The sequence below is a fragment of the Pelmatolapia mariae genome, linkage group LG12, assembly GCF_036321145.2.
Source record: "Pelmatolapia mariae isolate MD_Pm_ZW linkage group LG12, Pm_UMD_F_2, whole genome shotgun sequence".
Taxonomy (NCBI): domain Eukaryota; kingdom Metazoa; phylum Chordata; class Actinopteri; order Cichliformes; family Cichlidae; genus Pelmatolapia; species Pelmatolapia mariae.
Genome location: NC_086237.1, coordinates 13,173,958 through 13,187,582, shown reverse-complemented (window position 1 = coordinate 13,187,582; position 13,625 = coordinate 13,173,958). Strand labels below are relative to the sequence as shown.

At 39.9% G+C, this 13,625-nt stretch overlaps 1 protein-coding gene across 1 annotated transcript; it reads right to left on the bottom strand.

Annotated features, from left to right (window-relative positions):
* Window positions 1-4,451: 4,451 nt before the first annotated feature.
* On the bottom strand, window positions 4,452-9,686 carry LOC134638733 (potassium voltage-gated channel subfamily V member 2-like). Its single transcript, XM_063489583.1, has 2 exons — window positions 8,209-9,686; window positions 4,452-5,803 (listed from the first exon to the last, which is right to left on the bottom strand). Exons 1-2 carry the CDS (start codon window positions 9,532-9,534, stop codon window positions 5,537-5,539), a joined length of 1,593 nt encoding a protein of 530 aa, XP_063345653.1. The 5' UTR covers window positions 9,535-9,686; the 3' UTR covers window positions 4,452-5,536.
* Between the last annotated feature and the right edge of the window lie 3,939 nt (window positions 9,687-13,625).

Genomic DNA, 13,625 nt, shown 5'->3' with positions numbered 1-13,625 from the left:
ATCCCAGCAATCAAAGCTGAGTACCTGGCTGTCTGCAATAGAAAATGTGTACATGTTAGTGTCAAAAACTCCATAATGAGCCGGCTGAGATGCAAAAGAAAAAACATGATATAATTGTAAATGGTAAATGATTTATGTCTGACAGTGAGAGCCACCCATCAGACTCTGATCACCATTTGGTACCTAAAAAGCGAGCTACTTCAAAAATCCTCCAACAAAACACAGGAGGAAAAATGTTCCCAGTACAAGTGGAAACAACAAAAGGTGTTTCACCACTTGAGGCAAAAACACACCACTGAGTAAAACCTTGCCATGAAGAGGGAGATACTAGCGGCTGGTGTTGTGCGACCCAAATGTAAAATGACTCCACTGAGCATCGCTGGAGAACTCGCTGACAGCACTCCATATGACAGGAAGAGCAAATGGTGGATGGAAATTGCTGATGTGATCACACGGTGGAAAAACAAGGCTGTAAGCAGCTGGTTAAAAAGCTTGATCCAAGACAGAAAATATTTTTCAGTTTTATTATATGACAGCATGGTGCAGCTCCTGAAGGGTTACTGGGTTAAGTTTACACTTTAGTTCAACAATAACTAAAGTGTTAAGCAGTTATACTTAAGGCTTCCAGGGGAAAAAACTGTCTAGGCTACTTTTGTAGTATGTTTAACTTCTGCTGTGTCTCTACTATTGCACTATAATGCACCTTGTTTTAATAGATTCACATTTCAATTATGGCAAATTTATTGAAATATTCTGATATTGTGTATTATACCGTCACACAGCTTTTTTTTGTAGATTTATAGTGTATATATTATTTATAAATGCATTATGCATTATTCTCTTACACAATGTCAGTCTGTAGTATATATACATTTTTGCGTTCTCATAGAATAATGCCCTTAGTAGGCGCCTGCAGCATTTTTACTTTAACTTTGTTGTTTGCTTAATGTTTATTAAAGACTGTACTATTTGTATTCTTTATCCTGCTGCTGTAACACAAAAACTTCCCTTGTGGGATTAAAGTATTTATCATTTTGAGGCTGTATTTTCTAACACCAGCCGCTACACCTGATGAGCTTTCATTAGTACAAAACATACATTTGACTGAGGATTTAAAGGGCATTAACGACAGGGCACAAAGAGTTACTGTTCCAGTAAAAAATATCTAGTTTACAGTGACCTTATCCACCTGTTGCCCCCTACCGGTCATACTGTGAATGACCGGTAGGGGGCAACAGCTTCACTCCAAAACAAGCGTTTTCTGACAGCTGACAACTGAAGTAGAAGGCGAACAGCAGCTAAACTTGTTTGATGCAGAGACAAATACAAAAACAACACATTTTTAGAATTAGTTATTTCCGGTGACTCCACTTTACGAGCCAGTTAGCGTTGCAGCGTTTAAATGAAGGCAGCTTGTTTTAACTATCAGTCAAATCAAGCGTGATGTTCCGTAAAACAGTCACTGTTCTCCTGCACACATGTACGGTCAGTGCAAGCTGAGCTGTACGGCACAATCAAACAACAGTACAGCTCAGGCTGCAGCTGCTCATTCATAGTTTTAGTGACACAGCTGACAGCTAGCATGCCCCTGCTAAAAGTTAGCAGGTTAGCGTGTTCTCGGTAGCTAACTAGCAGCCTAAAAGACAGCGGTTTGTGCCGTCTGACTATAAAACACTAGTAAACGTTTATAACAAAATGTGTGTCAATGCAAACCTTAATCAGAGGTGACACTGCAACCGGAGGAACCATAGTTTCACGGCAGGCTTACGATTAGCAGCAGAGGTCACTTTAGCACCAGCAGGAGGAAGAGCAGAGGCGTCTTCTTCTTTAGGTCTTTCTGCCGCTGGTGAACTGCTGCCACCTTCTGGAACAAGTGGTCCTCTTCAGCCTTGAGGCCTGGAGTTCCCCACACCTGATCTAGGCTGCAGCTCAGGCTGTTCAAGAGCTCAGTGATCCCCTTGTCCAGATCCGGATGGAGATCCCCCAGGACACCATCCGTCATCGCATTAGGAACATGCCCCGACATTTTCACGTATGCATACAAACTACTGAGTACTATTTTGAGCTACTGCAATGAAAATTCAGCAAAATGGACTAGCTCATCTACTTGTTCCAAACACATCAACCTGTCCATAACTGTACAGATATGAGCATGATATCTTTTTCCCATTTAGACCGAATGTGTTTAAGTCTTTTGAAGAGTGTAGTTGATAAAAACTATAAAACGCAATCAACTCTGTACTGAATACAATAAAATAAAAATAAAGTTGGTGTAAAATGTCTTTAGCATTGCAAATGCTGTTTTGTGCTGTGATATGTACTAAACTACTCAACTTCCTCAACCATACCTCCATGTAACAGTGCTGTGCCACCCTGTGGACTGTTTTTCTAATTAAATGCAAACATTTTATCTTCTTTTATCTGTCTATATTCAGTCATAGAGTTTGTCTACATCTGAAAATAATGTAGAAACTGTTCTTCAGACTTGAAGCACAGACATAACACTGGGTTCATTCCCTTACTAATGCTGCCATCCAGCAATAATAATAATAATAATAATAATACTTCATAATCCACGTTTTCCACAGAAATAAGGTCTATGAGCTAAATGGAAAATCATAACAGCAGCCAGAAAATCAGCCCATTACTAAATATGTCAATAATACTTTTTTCTCTTTGTCATAATATTCAACCAGAGATCTAAAAACTTATATACACCGACATGATATTGCAGTAGCAAATGTCTTCCTGCAGAGGACAGTAAAGAATCTTTGAAGATCCTGATAACTTTGTTCCCAGGATAGCTGAGAACCTTGGACACACTTCATGTTCAGTTTTCCCAGGTGTAAGAAATCTGGGCGTAACTTTTAATCAGGTATGCAGTTGTAAAGTTTTAAAGTCTTAAAACTATTTCTGTCTCAAACTAAGACAATCATACAAGCTATTGTTATGTCATGCCTTGACCATTGCAATTCATTATTCCTTTACCTGGATCACCTGCAAATAGCTCAGAATGCTCCTGTGAGGCTGCTCACCTGGTCCTCTAAAAGGTCCCATGTTACACAAAATCTGTCGTCTTTGGGAAAACCATTCCAGAAGCTTAGTGTTAGCTTGATTTATTCATTTTAGACCAGTTTTAATTTCGGTTTGGGATCATTGTCCTGTTTGAACACCCAACTGTGTCTACGTTTCAAACTTCTAGCTGTTGTTTTGAGGTGAAGTTGAAGAATTTGAAAGTATTCTTCCTTCTTAGTTATTCCATCAACTTTGTGCAATGTAACAACAACTGGCAGCAAAACAGCCCCATGACATGATGCTACCACCACCATGCTTGACAGCTGATACAGTATTAGTTTTGACAGCCTCACCTTTACTCTTCCAAACATACCTCTTGTCATTGTTCCACTTGATATTTGTTCATTCTTATCATAAAACATTTGTTAGAAGGCTCGATTTGGCTCGATGTTGATTTTAAAACAGGGACTTCTTTCTCGGTCAGCACCCTCTCTGTCCATGGTAATATAAAACTGACTTCGCTGTGGACAGTGATTCTGGTGTTCCAGCAGTTTGAGTCTTGGTGGTTCCTGAGTTGCTCCTGAACATCCTAACCAATTTCCCCTCATCTGATGTTGATAGTTCAGGTCTTTTTTCAAGAATTTAGCAAAGTGATGTCACATTTGAACAGCATGTACCTACATATAGAAAGAGGCCTTCCCAACCTGTGTAAATCTACAATTTCTGTTCTTAGATTAGACACCGAGTTCCTTGAAATCTCCCATTGTTGTGAGTGTTGGTAATTCCAAGGAAAAACTACAAGTTGTGGTCAGTCATGATCACTAAGAAGTTAAAAGGCCTTGTCAGGTTAAAAGACAGTGTGGAGCCTTCAGCACCAATTATTAAAAGTTTAAGTGAACATATGTTTATAATTGAGTCTGCATGTATATTTTGACCCTGTGTGTATTAGGAAAAATCCAGAAATCATTAAAGATGTTTGCTGTCCAATCATTAGACCCTGGAAAAAGAACAGTTCAAATAAATCATTAAGGGCCCAAAATTACCATGATGTTCATGCCCATCTTGAGTACATGTGAACTTCTGACTACAGCTGTATATGTAACTGCTAGGTCTCCGAGGTAATCCGACCAGTTCTTTTTGCCTATTCCTAGATCCAGGTTAAAGACAACAGGAGACTGGGATTTTGAGGTTGTGGCCCCCAAGTTGTGAAACTCGCTTCCATTAATTGGACCTTTTTTTTTTTTAACAAAAAAAAAACAAAAACAAAAAAACCTTTAAGACCCACATGTGTGAGATTTGCTTTAATTAGTTTTATCCATTTATAGTTTTAACTGTTGTATCCTATTTTGTACTGCAAAGCCCTGTGATGTTTGTTCTTGAAAAGTGCAGTTTAAATGAACTCTACTTGTTTACAATCAGTCACTGAGGAGACTCTCTATGAGGAAAACAGCATTTATTGAAAACAGTGTTTGAGACAGCATATGTTGCTGCGGGCAAAGCCAATAAATCAAACTGCGTACTTTGGCGGAATGATTTATTTGCTTTGCATGCAGATTTACAAAATGACCGAATACTGCAAACACATGAAAAGCAGCGCTGCACTACAAAGTTCACCAAGTAAACAGATCACATATGTGAACACTGATTTAAAGCACTTCAGATGCAAAGGAAAGGAAACTTTGTTCAGCTGCCTCTTAAAAGTGTCTCTTCCTAAATTTCACAGAGCTACACTGTAGATATGTATAAGGACCTATGCCCTGCCTATGCCCGAGAGAAAAGGATTAAAGGATTTTCATTCATTCTATAGGTATCCAGATCGAGCAGGTGAACTCTGACCTCTTTATCCCAACATTTAGATGTTGATGAGATTACAGATTTTCACTCTGGGAAATTAAGAGTACTGCTTTTAAAACATTTCACTTAAAAATGATGCATTTTAACTTGACTTTAAGTTAAAAAAACAACAAAAAAAAAACAACATCTTCACAGCATGGATAAAACGATCATATGTAAACATATTTTTTACATACTAGATGCTTTTATGGAGAGAATTATTCCCATTTTTGCACCAAGGGTAGATACTGTAGATGTGCACAATTTAATAAATGTTGGCCACAAAAGTTTCTCTTTGTCTCTCTTTTGATATAGTGCATAGTTGACAAAATATTGTATAGATTTGAAGAATGTTTACATTTGTGGTATTCTTGAAACAAATATTTTTAAATTATGCGTTTAATGCTTGAATATCCCTTAATAAAAATATAATTTCCTGTAAGAAAATTTAAAGGGACCAGTTTTCCCCTTCTTCTCGGCACACTGTGTGCCAGATTTTCACTCTGAACTCAGTTTAATAGCTAACTAGTCTGGAGGGTGTAGACAGCCATATGCTTCCCTCACAAAAGCTGCCAACTAGCTGGAGCACCCCACTCCAGTAAGCTGAGTGGTTTCTTTCTTTTCTTTTTTTGTCCCTGTTCCAGTTTTACAGTGAAGCATATTAGTTTGTTCCATAAAGAAAAAACAATCAGTGTGCATGACATTGGTGGTTTCCAAAGCAGTGTTCCAGGGTTTTCACCGTCCTCTTGGCAAATCTCACCTTCCCTCGGTTCTTCAGGGAGGCGGTGTACTGGTTGGACTTGAGTTTGGAGTAGTAGTCAGAGAACTTGTTGAAGAGGATGGATATGGGCAGGCCGTTGAGGATGATTCCAAAAGCAATGCAGATGAAGGCAAAAATACGGCCTAGTATGGTCTCTGGATAGACGTCTCCGTAGCCCACAGTGGAGATGCTGACCTGCAGCGAAGACAGGACAGCGGTCAGTGCTGATGGAAAAAACATCCCAGAAATAAACAGTCGGCACGTTTAGCCAGGGCCCAGCTAAACTGGCCTAAAGCTTTCCGTTTTGGCTGCCTATTGTAATCTAAACCATCATGTTGTATTAAATACGCCTTCAAACGAATGACTGAGGCCACCAGGAAAGTGTTTACTGAGGTTATAGATGAAGTGAGCAGCATGCTCATATTCACACTCACTTCTAAACAGGAGATGCCCCCTGTTGGCCATAAGATAGAATGTACACATTATAGCCAACTTTTATATACAGCTTATGGTCAGCTTGGTGTACATCTGGCTGAGGATCTTACGTGGTCAGTACACATAAACAAAACAGTGAAGAAGGCGCAGCAGCGCCTCTTCTTTCTCAGGAGACTGAAGAGATTCGGCATGAGCCCCCGCATCCTCAGGACCTTCTATCGCTGTGCCATTGAGAGCATCCTCACTGGATGCATCACCACCTGGTACGGCAACAGCACCGCTCACAACCGCAAAGCTCTCCAGAGAGTAGTGCGGTGCTCTGAACGGATAATTGGAGGTGAGCTTCCCTCCCTCCAAGACATCTACAGGAAGCGGTGCCTGAGGAAAGCGGAGAGGATCATCAAGGACTCCAGTCACCCCAGCCATAAACTGTTCAGACTACTTCCATCAGGAAGGAGGTTCTGCAGCATCCGGTCCCGTACCAGCAGACTGAGAGACAGCTTTTTCCATCAGGCCATCAGACTGCTGAACACGTCATAGACACCTCACCCTCACTACTGGAACTTCAACATTATGCACTCCATACTGTATATAAATACCACTGTTTTGCACATACCAACCTCTGTATATTTTATATATCTTATTTTATTGTTTACTTTATTTCATTTGTAAAACATGTATATACATACTATATACACACTCAAACACACACACGTAGAAAAACATATTTAGTACACACATTCAGTAATGTATATACCTTTACATATTGTACATATATTTATTACTTTTTAGATTAGCCATTTTTATATTTTGCTTGTTTTACGTTATTGTATTTTGCACAACTCTGTTGCTTGTGAAGCTCGCACACAAGAATTTCACTCACATGTACTGTACCAGTGTACCTGCACATGTGATGTGACAATAAAAGTGATTTGATTTGATTTGATTTGATTTGATTTGGTCAGTGTTAAGAGAACTTTTTTAACTCTCTTAACCGTCCTAACAACAAACCTGGCCTCCTCTTTAGAGTACAGCGTCCATGAACAAGAGTTTGTAAATGCTTCTGTATATCTCAGTGCTGCAAATTGTAGGTATGCTAAAAATAATTATGTTAAAAAAATGCAAATGTTCATCCATCTATTTTCCACCACTTCTCCAATTCCAGGTTGTTTCCAGGCTAGAGCCTATCCCATCTGCCATGGGGCAAAGGAGGGGGTACACCCTGGACAGGTCCCTAGCCCATCGCAGCGTTAACACACCATGCCAGTACTTATTACATCTTATTATTAGATATTAATAATAATCACTGCTACACGACTACTTACGGTGAGATGACACATGACAATTTGTTTCACATAAGGACATGCACTGGCTAGCAAGCCACCTTTATAGTAGTTATAAATCTTGCCCTAGAGTGGTTCAGTTTTGCTGAATTTCACTGCTTTCCCCTCCTGCTGACAGACTCACGGTCAGGCGTATTGTGTAAATACATTCAGACTTTTAGTTAGAAAGCACCCACACTGCCTCTTGATCCATGAGCACTTTTGTCAGACACCAGTTCAGTTTTCATAAGGTATCCTGCCAACAGACTGCAGGTAAACTGCCTTAGAAGTAGGTGGTTTGATGACTCACTGTATGTGAATTTACATTAATGCAACTGGAGTTGGTAGCCTTGAGCAGCATTCAGAGTCCTATAAACATGACTATCATTCAGAGGATTATTGTTTCTTTCCTTTGGATTAGATGTAAGATTCTACCACCTGGTTTAGGGGAGAGAGGGAAAGGATCTGTTAAAGGGTTTATTCATGGCAGCAAGCAGACTCTGTGAATCAAGATGTTAAACTCCAGCACAGACACTACTGGAGTTATGGCTGTTCCACCCTCTAAAACTTGACAAGGTGCCCCAATTTAATCAGAAAATATTCAATACACAATTCCTAGGAAGCGCAGGGAGGCATGTCCTTAATCAGAGCTGACCTCATTTGTTTTGTAAGGTGGGTATTGCCCAGTGTAATCTAATAATGTTGCACTGAGACACGAGTTACTCAAGGACAGGACGCATTAATACTTATTTTATGATAAAGTTTATATTTGCTACCCTTTCTGTTATTACTTCATACTGTAGTCATTCTTCATTATACCCCTCAATACAAACATGCACTTACAGCTGCCCACCACCATGCATGAGGAATGCTGGTGAAGTTTGTGTGTGGCATGTCGTGCTCCACGGTATAAACCATAGCAGAAAAGCTGAAAATGCCCATGGCGATGAAGAGGAAGAGGCAGCCCACTTGCTGGTAGCACTGTCGCAGGGTGAAGCCAAACGCCCGCAGACCCGTGGAGTGACGCGCCAGCTTCAAGATCCGAAAGATCCGCATCAGTCTCATGATCCTCAACACTTGGCCCAGCTTTCCCACCTGCCCCACTGCCTGCATGTCAGCCTCATGCTTCATGTAATTATCCTGGCTGTCAAAGATCTCCAGAATGCACTGCAGATACTGAGGCAGGATTGCGATTAGGTCCACGGTGTTGAGCACGCTCCTGCTGAAGGAACTGAGGTCGGGTGTGGATATGAGACGCAGCAGGTATTCCATGGTGAAGAAGGTGATGCACATGGACTCCACGTACTCCCAGTATGTCTTGCCGCTGAGGTGACCTGAAGCAGTTCTGTACTGCATCTCCTCTACTGTGTTGAGGGTCATGGCCACCAGGGAGATCAGGACAAACAAACTGGAGGCCACAGCCATCAGCTTGGCCTGCACAGATGAAAAAGGCTTCTCCATCAAGTTCCAGATGGCTCGCCGCGTCTGGCCCATGAACATGTCGTGGAACAGCTCCTCGTTCTCCTCGATCTCTACCTCTGCCTCCAGCTCCCTCTGGATTTTCAGCTGGTCGTTGAGCTCGTCCTGCCTCTCCTCGAAGGCGATGCGGCAGCAGCGGTGGGTGGTCTTGATCCTCACGCCCCAGTAGTTGATCTCCTCCAGAAAGTTGCGGGGACACAGCTCGTCCTTGATCCAGAGCACTCCTGTCCTGTAGAAGTTGAAGATGCTATGAAAGACATCTGGGTCCCTGTCAAAGAAGTACTCATTGCTGGTCACTATGTAGTCATCACACAGGTCCAGCTTCATGTTGTGGTCTGTGTAGGTAGCCAGTCTCCCTATCCTGGTCTTGGGGTACTTCGCTGCCATCTTGTAGGCTATCTTGTAGGGCTTCCCTCCTACATTAATATTGATCACATAGTTCTTCTTGGAGGTGGAAATGTGCTTGTATGGAGTACTGTCATCCTCTTCGTCCTCATACTCTGCATAAATGTCGTAGATGTCCCTGCTGAGCTCCTGCAGAGAGTTCCATGTTTTCACGCAGCTTTCCTTTGCTAGTGGGTAAACAATCTCAGAAGGTCTTCGATTAAGATCAGAATCTGTGACTTTGTAATTGGGGAAGAGACTCTGTCTCCTGTTCAGTATGCTGTCCACCTTCCTGGTGCTCCCCATCTTCCTGTGCTCCACCCTCAAAAACTACACAACACACAGAGCAGCCAGACTGACCAGCATTACTGGAGTCTAATACCCCCTTTACCTAAGAGTGGAGGACACAAGCAGGATGCCTCATGGCCCTGTTAATGTTGCTGACTGAGAGGATCCGCGTGCTTACAGGACATATAAATACCATTATCCTCTGCTGAGCTGCCTGGTGACATGACGTTGGCTGTGTAGAATATCTGAACAGATGACCAATAAGAATACATCTCATTTTATATAAAATGTGTTTTGAAATTCCTTACTCAAGAAGTTATAACCGAAGGCTATGTGTGGGAAATACTACTGTATATCTTTGTTACTTGCATGCTGTCTGAATAAAACTACACTACTTAATACTTTAATACAGGAAAAACTGTAGATTTCTAGTAGAACAGTTGTTAAAAGTTCACTTCAAATTATTTGTGAGATGTTTTTGTATTGGTTTCCTATAGCAAAGGGAAACAAAGGAAGGCTAGTGCATACATAAAAGAGGATAAAGGCTTTAAGCATTAGCCTGCTTCCTGACTGGGAGGGGGTGGGGGGGTTCCTCAGAAGTGAAGTGAATCAAGGTTGCATGCCTTTAACATTAAAACATGTGGTTTTAATGTTAAAGCAGCAGACAAGCATCAGCAGCAACGCTGTGACACATTCACATAAGCAATTAGCAGGCTTGCTTTAATCAGATGGAAATTTCTACTCAGAAGAAACAAGTGTCTCCAACATGACTTTGATTGCCATTGAATCCTCTTATTGGATATCAGATTATTGTCCTGCTGATTAACAGCCCAGGCTGACCAATGATGGCATTCTGCAAGACTATTGGCTTATTACAAGAGCCATAAAGTATGTCAACCCTTTATTTACCTTCCTGCTGCCAGCCACCACGTGAGGGTTAAATCAGTTAAGGACTGAAGTCATTAAATCAGTGACACTTAAATACCACTTTCAGACTTAAGATAGTCTTATTAGTATAATGTGTCATTAGAACAAGGGGTAAACTGGGATGACGATGCAAACTGTAGGGTCACATCATGTGGAAGAGAAAGGAAAATAACATTTTCTATATGATACATTTTCAGAACAATGTATTTTGTTGTTTGTTAAGCCACACCTGTGAATCATTTAAGTATATGAAAGGCACCCAATTCGAGGGATAAACCAATAATGTGTCTACACATACGAGACAACTCAACAGAAAACTCATTTTAAATTGTTGCAATAGCACATAATTTGTTGAACATTGATTAACATGATCTGAAAGTCATGTCCTTGGTGCAAATTGTTGTCAGTATGTACAGTGCAGTTCAGGAGAGAGGTACAACAGTGAGTGTCAACAGGAACCTGTAAAACACAGCTCTGTCATGATTTGAGGCTGGGATCATTGTGATGGGATCATCTTGAGAAAGAAGAGAACAAAAGGCAACGAACATCCAAGGAAAAACATTTTTAATATCCTTTAAGAAGCCTGGAGAACTGTCCCTAAAGAGTACTTAAAGAAACTATAAGAAAGCTTTCATAGAAGAGTTCAGGCTGTGTTGAAGAATAAAGGTGGCCATGCCAATTATTGACTTTCAAGCTTGCTAGAATTCCACAAACTGTTTTTGTCTTATATGCTGTATTTTGATGTGTGTTTGCATGTTTCAATAAATCCCTGCACCTCTTTCTCATTTTCCCAGCAAAACATAAAGAAATGAGAGGCAGCTCTTGCCTTTTCCCATATGGAAAAGAAATAGAAAAAACTTATAAAAGACTTGCATAAGATGTGGCCTACTTCATATAGTGAATCATATAAGGCTTATATGATTTACTCATGAAAGTGGCCACTTTCTCATTACTTTCATATATTGTTTTAGTAAGTTTCCAAACATACAAGTTCCATTTATATATTTTTTCAAGGGATCTTATATCTGTTTTCACTCTTGTATGCTTTTCATACAAGTTTCACTCAAGACAGATACAAACTTTAAAAGATTTATATATATCTTTTCCATATGGGTTAAGGAGGAAATAATGTGGTTAATTTTTACTATGACCTTTACTCCGACATGGTGACAAACATTACCTACCTACAGACCGAGTCATATACCTTTCAGTGATTTTTATCACAAAACCATTTATGCAACTGTTTGCTGAATAAATCCGAATGTCTTTCCTGTAAATATCACTTGTGACCATAGTGAGTCCTCTTTTACAGTATTGCTGAAATTTCTAACTTACAATGTGGTGATTAAAAATGATGGATTGTCATAGAATTTAATGTTTCAGAATAAATGTAAGAAAGATCCAAAAGGATTTAAATGGAAAGGATTTAAATTAAAGTTGTCCAACATAGTGACAAACATAGCTAGCAAACATAATCGGTCATACTTCTTTGTACTTTTCATTTACAACTGAATCTCCCTATTGATCCAGTTCATGATGCAAGATCCTAAAACAAAATAATTGTGTACCATAACTTTTTACTTTCACACACCCCAAAGCCAATGCTTTGTTGTCAATCACAAATGTCCACAAGATCAAATTTAGTCCCTTTAAAGCTGCTTAGCAGAACAAGAATGCAGGTTTTAATCTGCCCTGTAGCTTTTTTTAAAGCCTCATTCCTTGTTATTTAAATTCAAACACAGATTGTTAAGCCACAGTAAATGCTGGCGTTTGACCTTTGAAGGTGTTATTATATAATTTCAAAGTGAACAACTTTGCAATCTGCAAACTCCACAGCAGATTATACCATAAAGCCCCCGACCTTTGTACAGTGTCAGTTTTGGTGTCAATATTTTTTTTTAGGTACAGTGAGGTACAACAACCTAATCTTATTTTCTCACTACTTGCATGTGTGAATTGTACACATGTTCATATTCCAGTTTGTTGAAAAGAGTTAGATTTTGTTGCTGCCTCAAATAAAAAAAAGAAAACAAAACAGAACAACAGCAAAAACCCATCAAAATATTTGTTTACCAATCTCTTTGGTGCTCTGCTAAATGTTACTTTTCATTAAGAATTTTTATTTTATTTTTATATTTAGATGACTGGCTTCTCCCACCTCTGCTGTGCACAGGTTATTTTACCTTTCATAAAGTAGCTCTGTTTGCTTTTGTGTGAGAGGATCAAGTCTTCAGTAAATTTAGTAACACCACTTTTCTGTCTTCGTCAGTTAAAAATACTGAGTAGATACTGATTAGGGATAGATTAGATTATCAGTGATACTCAAATGCAATCAAAGGAAAATAATGGTTAACTTGTGCATTCCTTGGGCATCCTCTCACTCTCCAAGACCGAGGTAAAAAGTCCACTGCCCTCACTCCTGGACATCTCACTATCTCCACAGATATGTCATGTGGACCAACTGCTGACATGTGTGAAACTTCCTGATTCACTCATTTTTCTCCATCTGTCCTCTCTCTCATTTTCTTCATTCAACAGCTCCTCAAAATACTACTTCCATCTTCTCGAGACAGCTTGTCAGAGCTAATTCTACTTATTAATTACACGTGTGCTTTCGCTGCTGAGACATACAAGTGAATTGCACTGCTCTTTTATTGCCAGGGTTGTTGACTGATAATTGGAGGGCTGTCCTGACATGTAGGTTGAACACCATTTATGTGCTTAAGTTTCAGCGTTTTCTGTATTAGGCTGGCAACTCATCATTTATGGTATTCCCTTTTCCCCTAATGGCCAAATCCATCACTTGTTAGAGATGAGTTCCTGTGGTAGAAACTTTGAAAAAGAGAAGAAGAAGAAGAAGAAACTACAGTACACTATTATTTTTAGAAACAAAACACACATAAATTTTGATCAGCTTACGTTTCTGAACACATTCAAATCACGTTTCTTACTTAACCATCTCACCAAAAACTACTGCGGGGTCGCACGGTGGGGCCTGACAGCACTGTGAGCTCTGTCAAGTTAGTTACACTAGAATAAAAGATTATATGATTGTAAGAAAATAAAAGTGTTTTATTTCCAATATGGAGACAAAAAAAATCACGGATGGACTGAAGGTCTAATTATTATTTTTATGCAAAATCGGCTTACATGTAAAAATGGTTTCTGTCGGCTGGCCCCAA

Excerpts from the sequence above, each read along its gene's own strand:
- LOC134638733 (XM_063489583.1), bottom strand. The coding sequence starts at position 9,534 with ATGGGGAGCACCAGGAAGGTGGACAGCATACTGAACAGGAGACAGAGT. Across the intron at positions 5,804-8,208 it reads ATGCATGGTGGTGGGCAGCT|GTCAGCATCTCCACTGTGGG; the intron begins GTAAGTGCATGT and ends TCTTCGCTGCAG.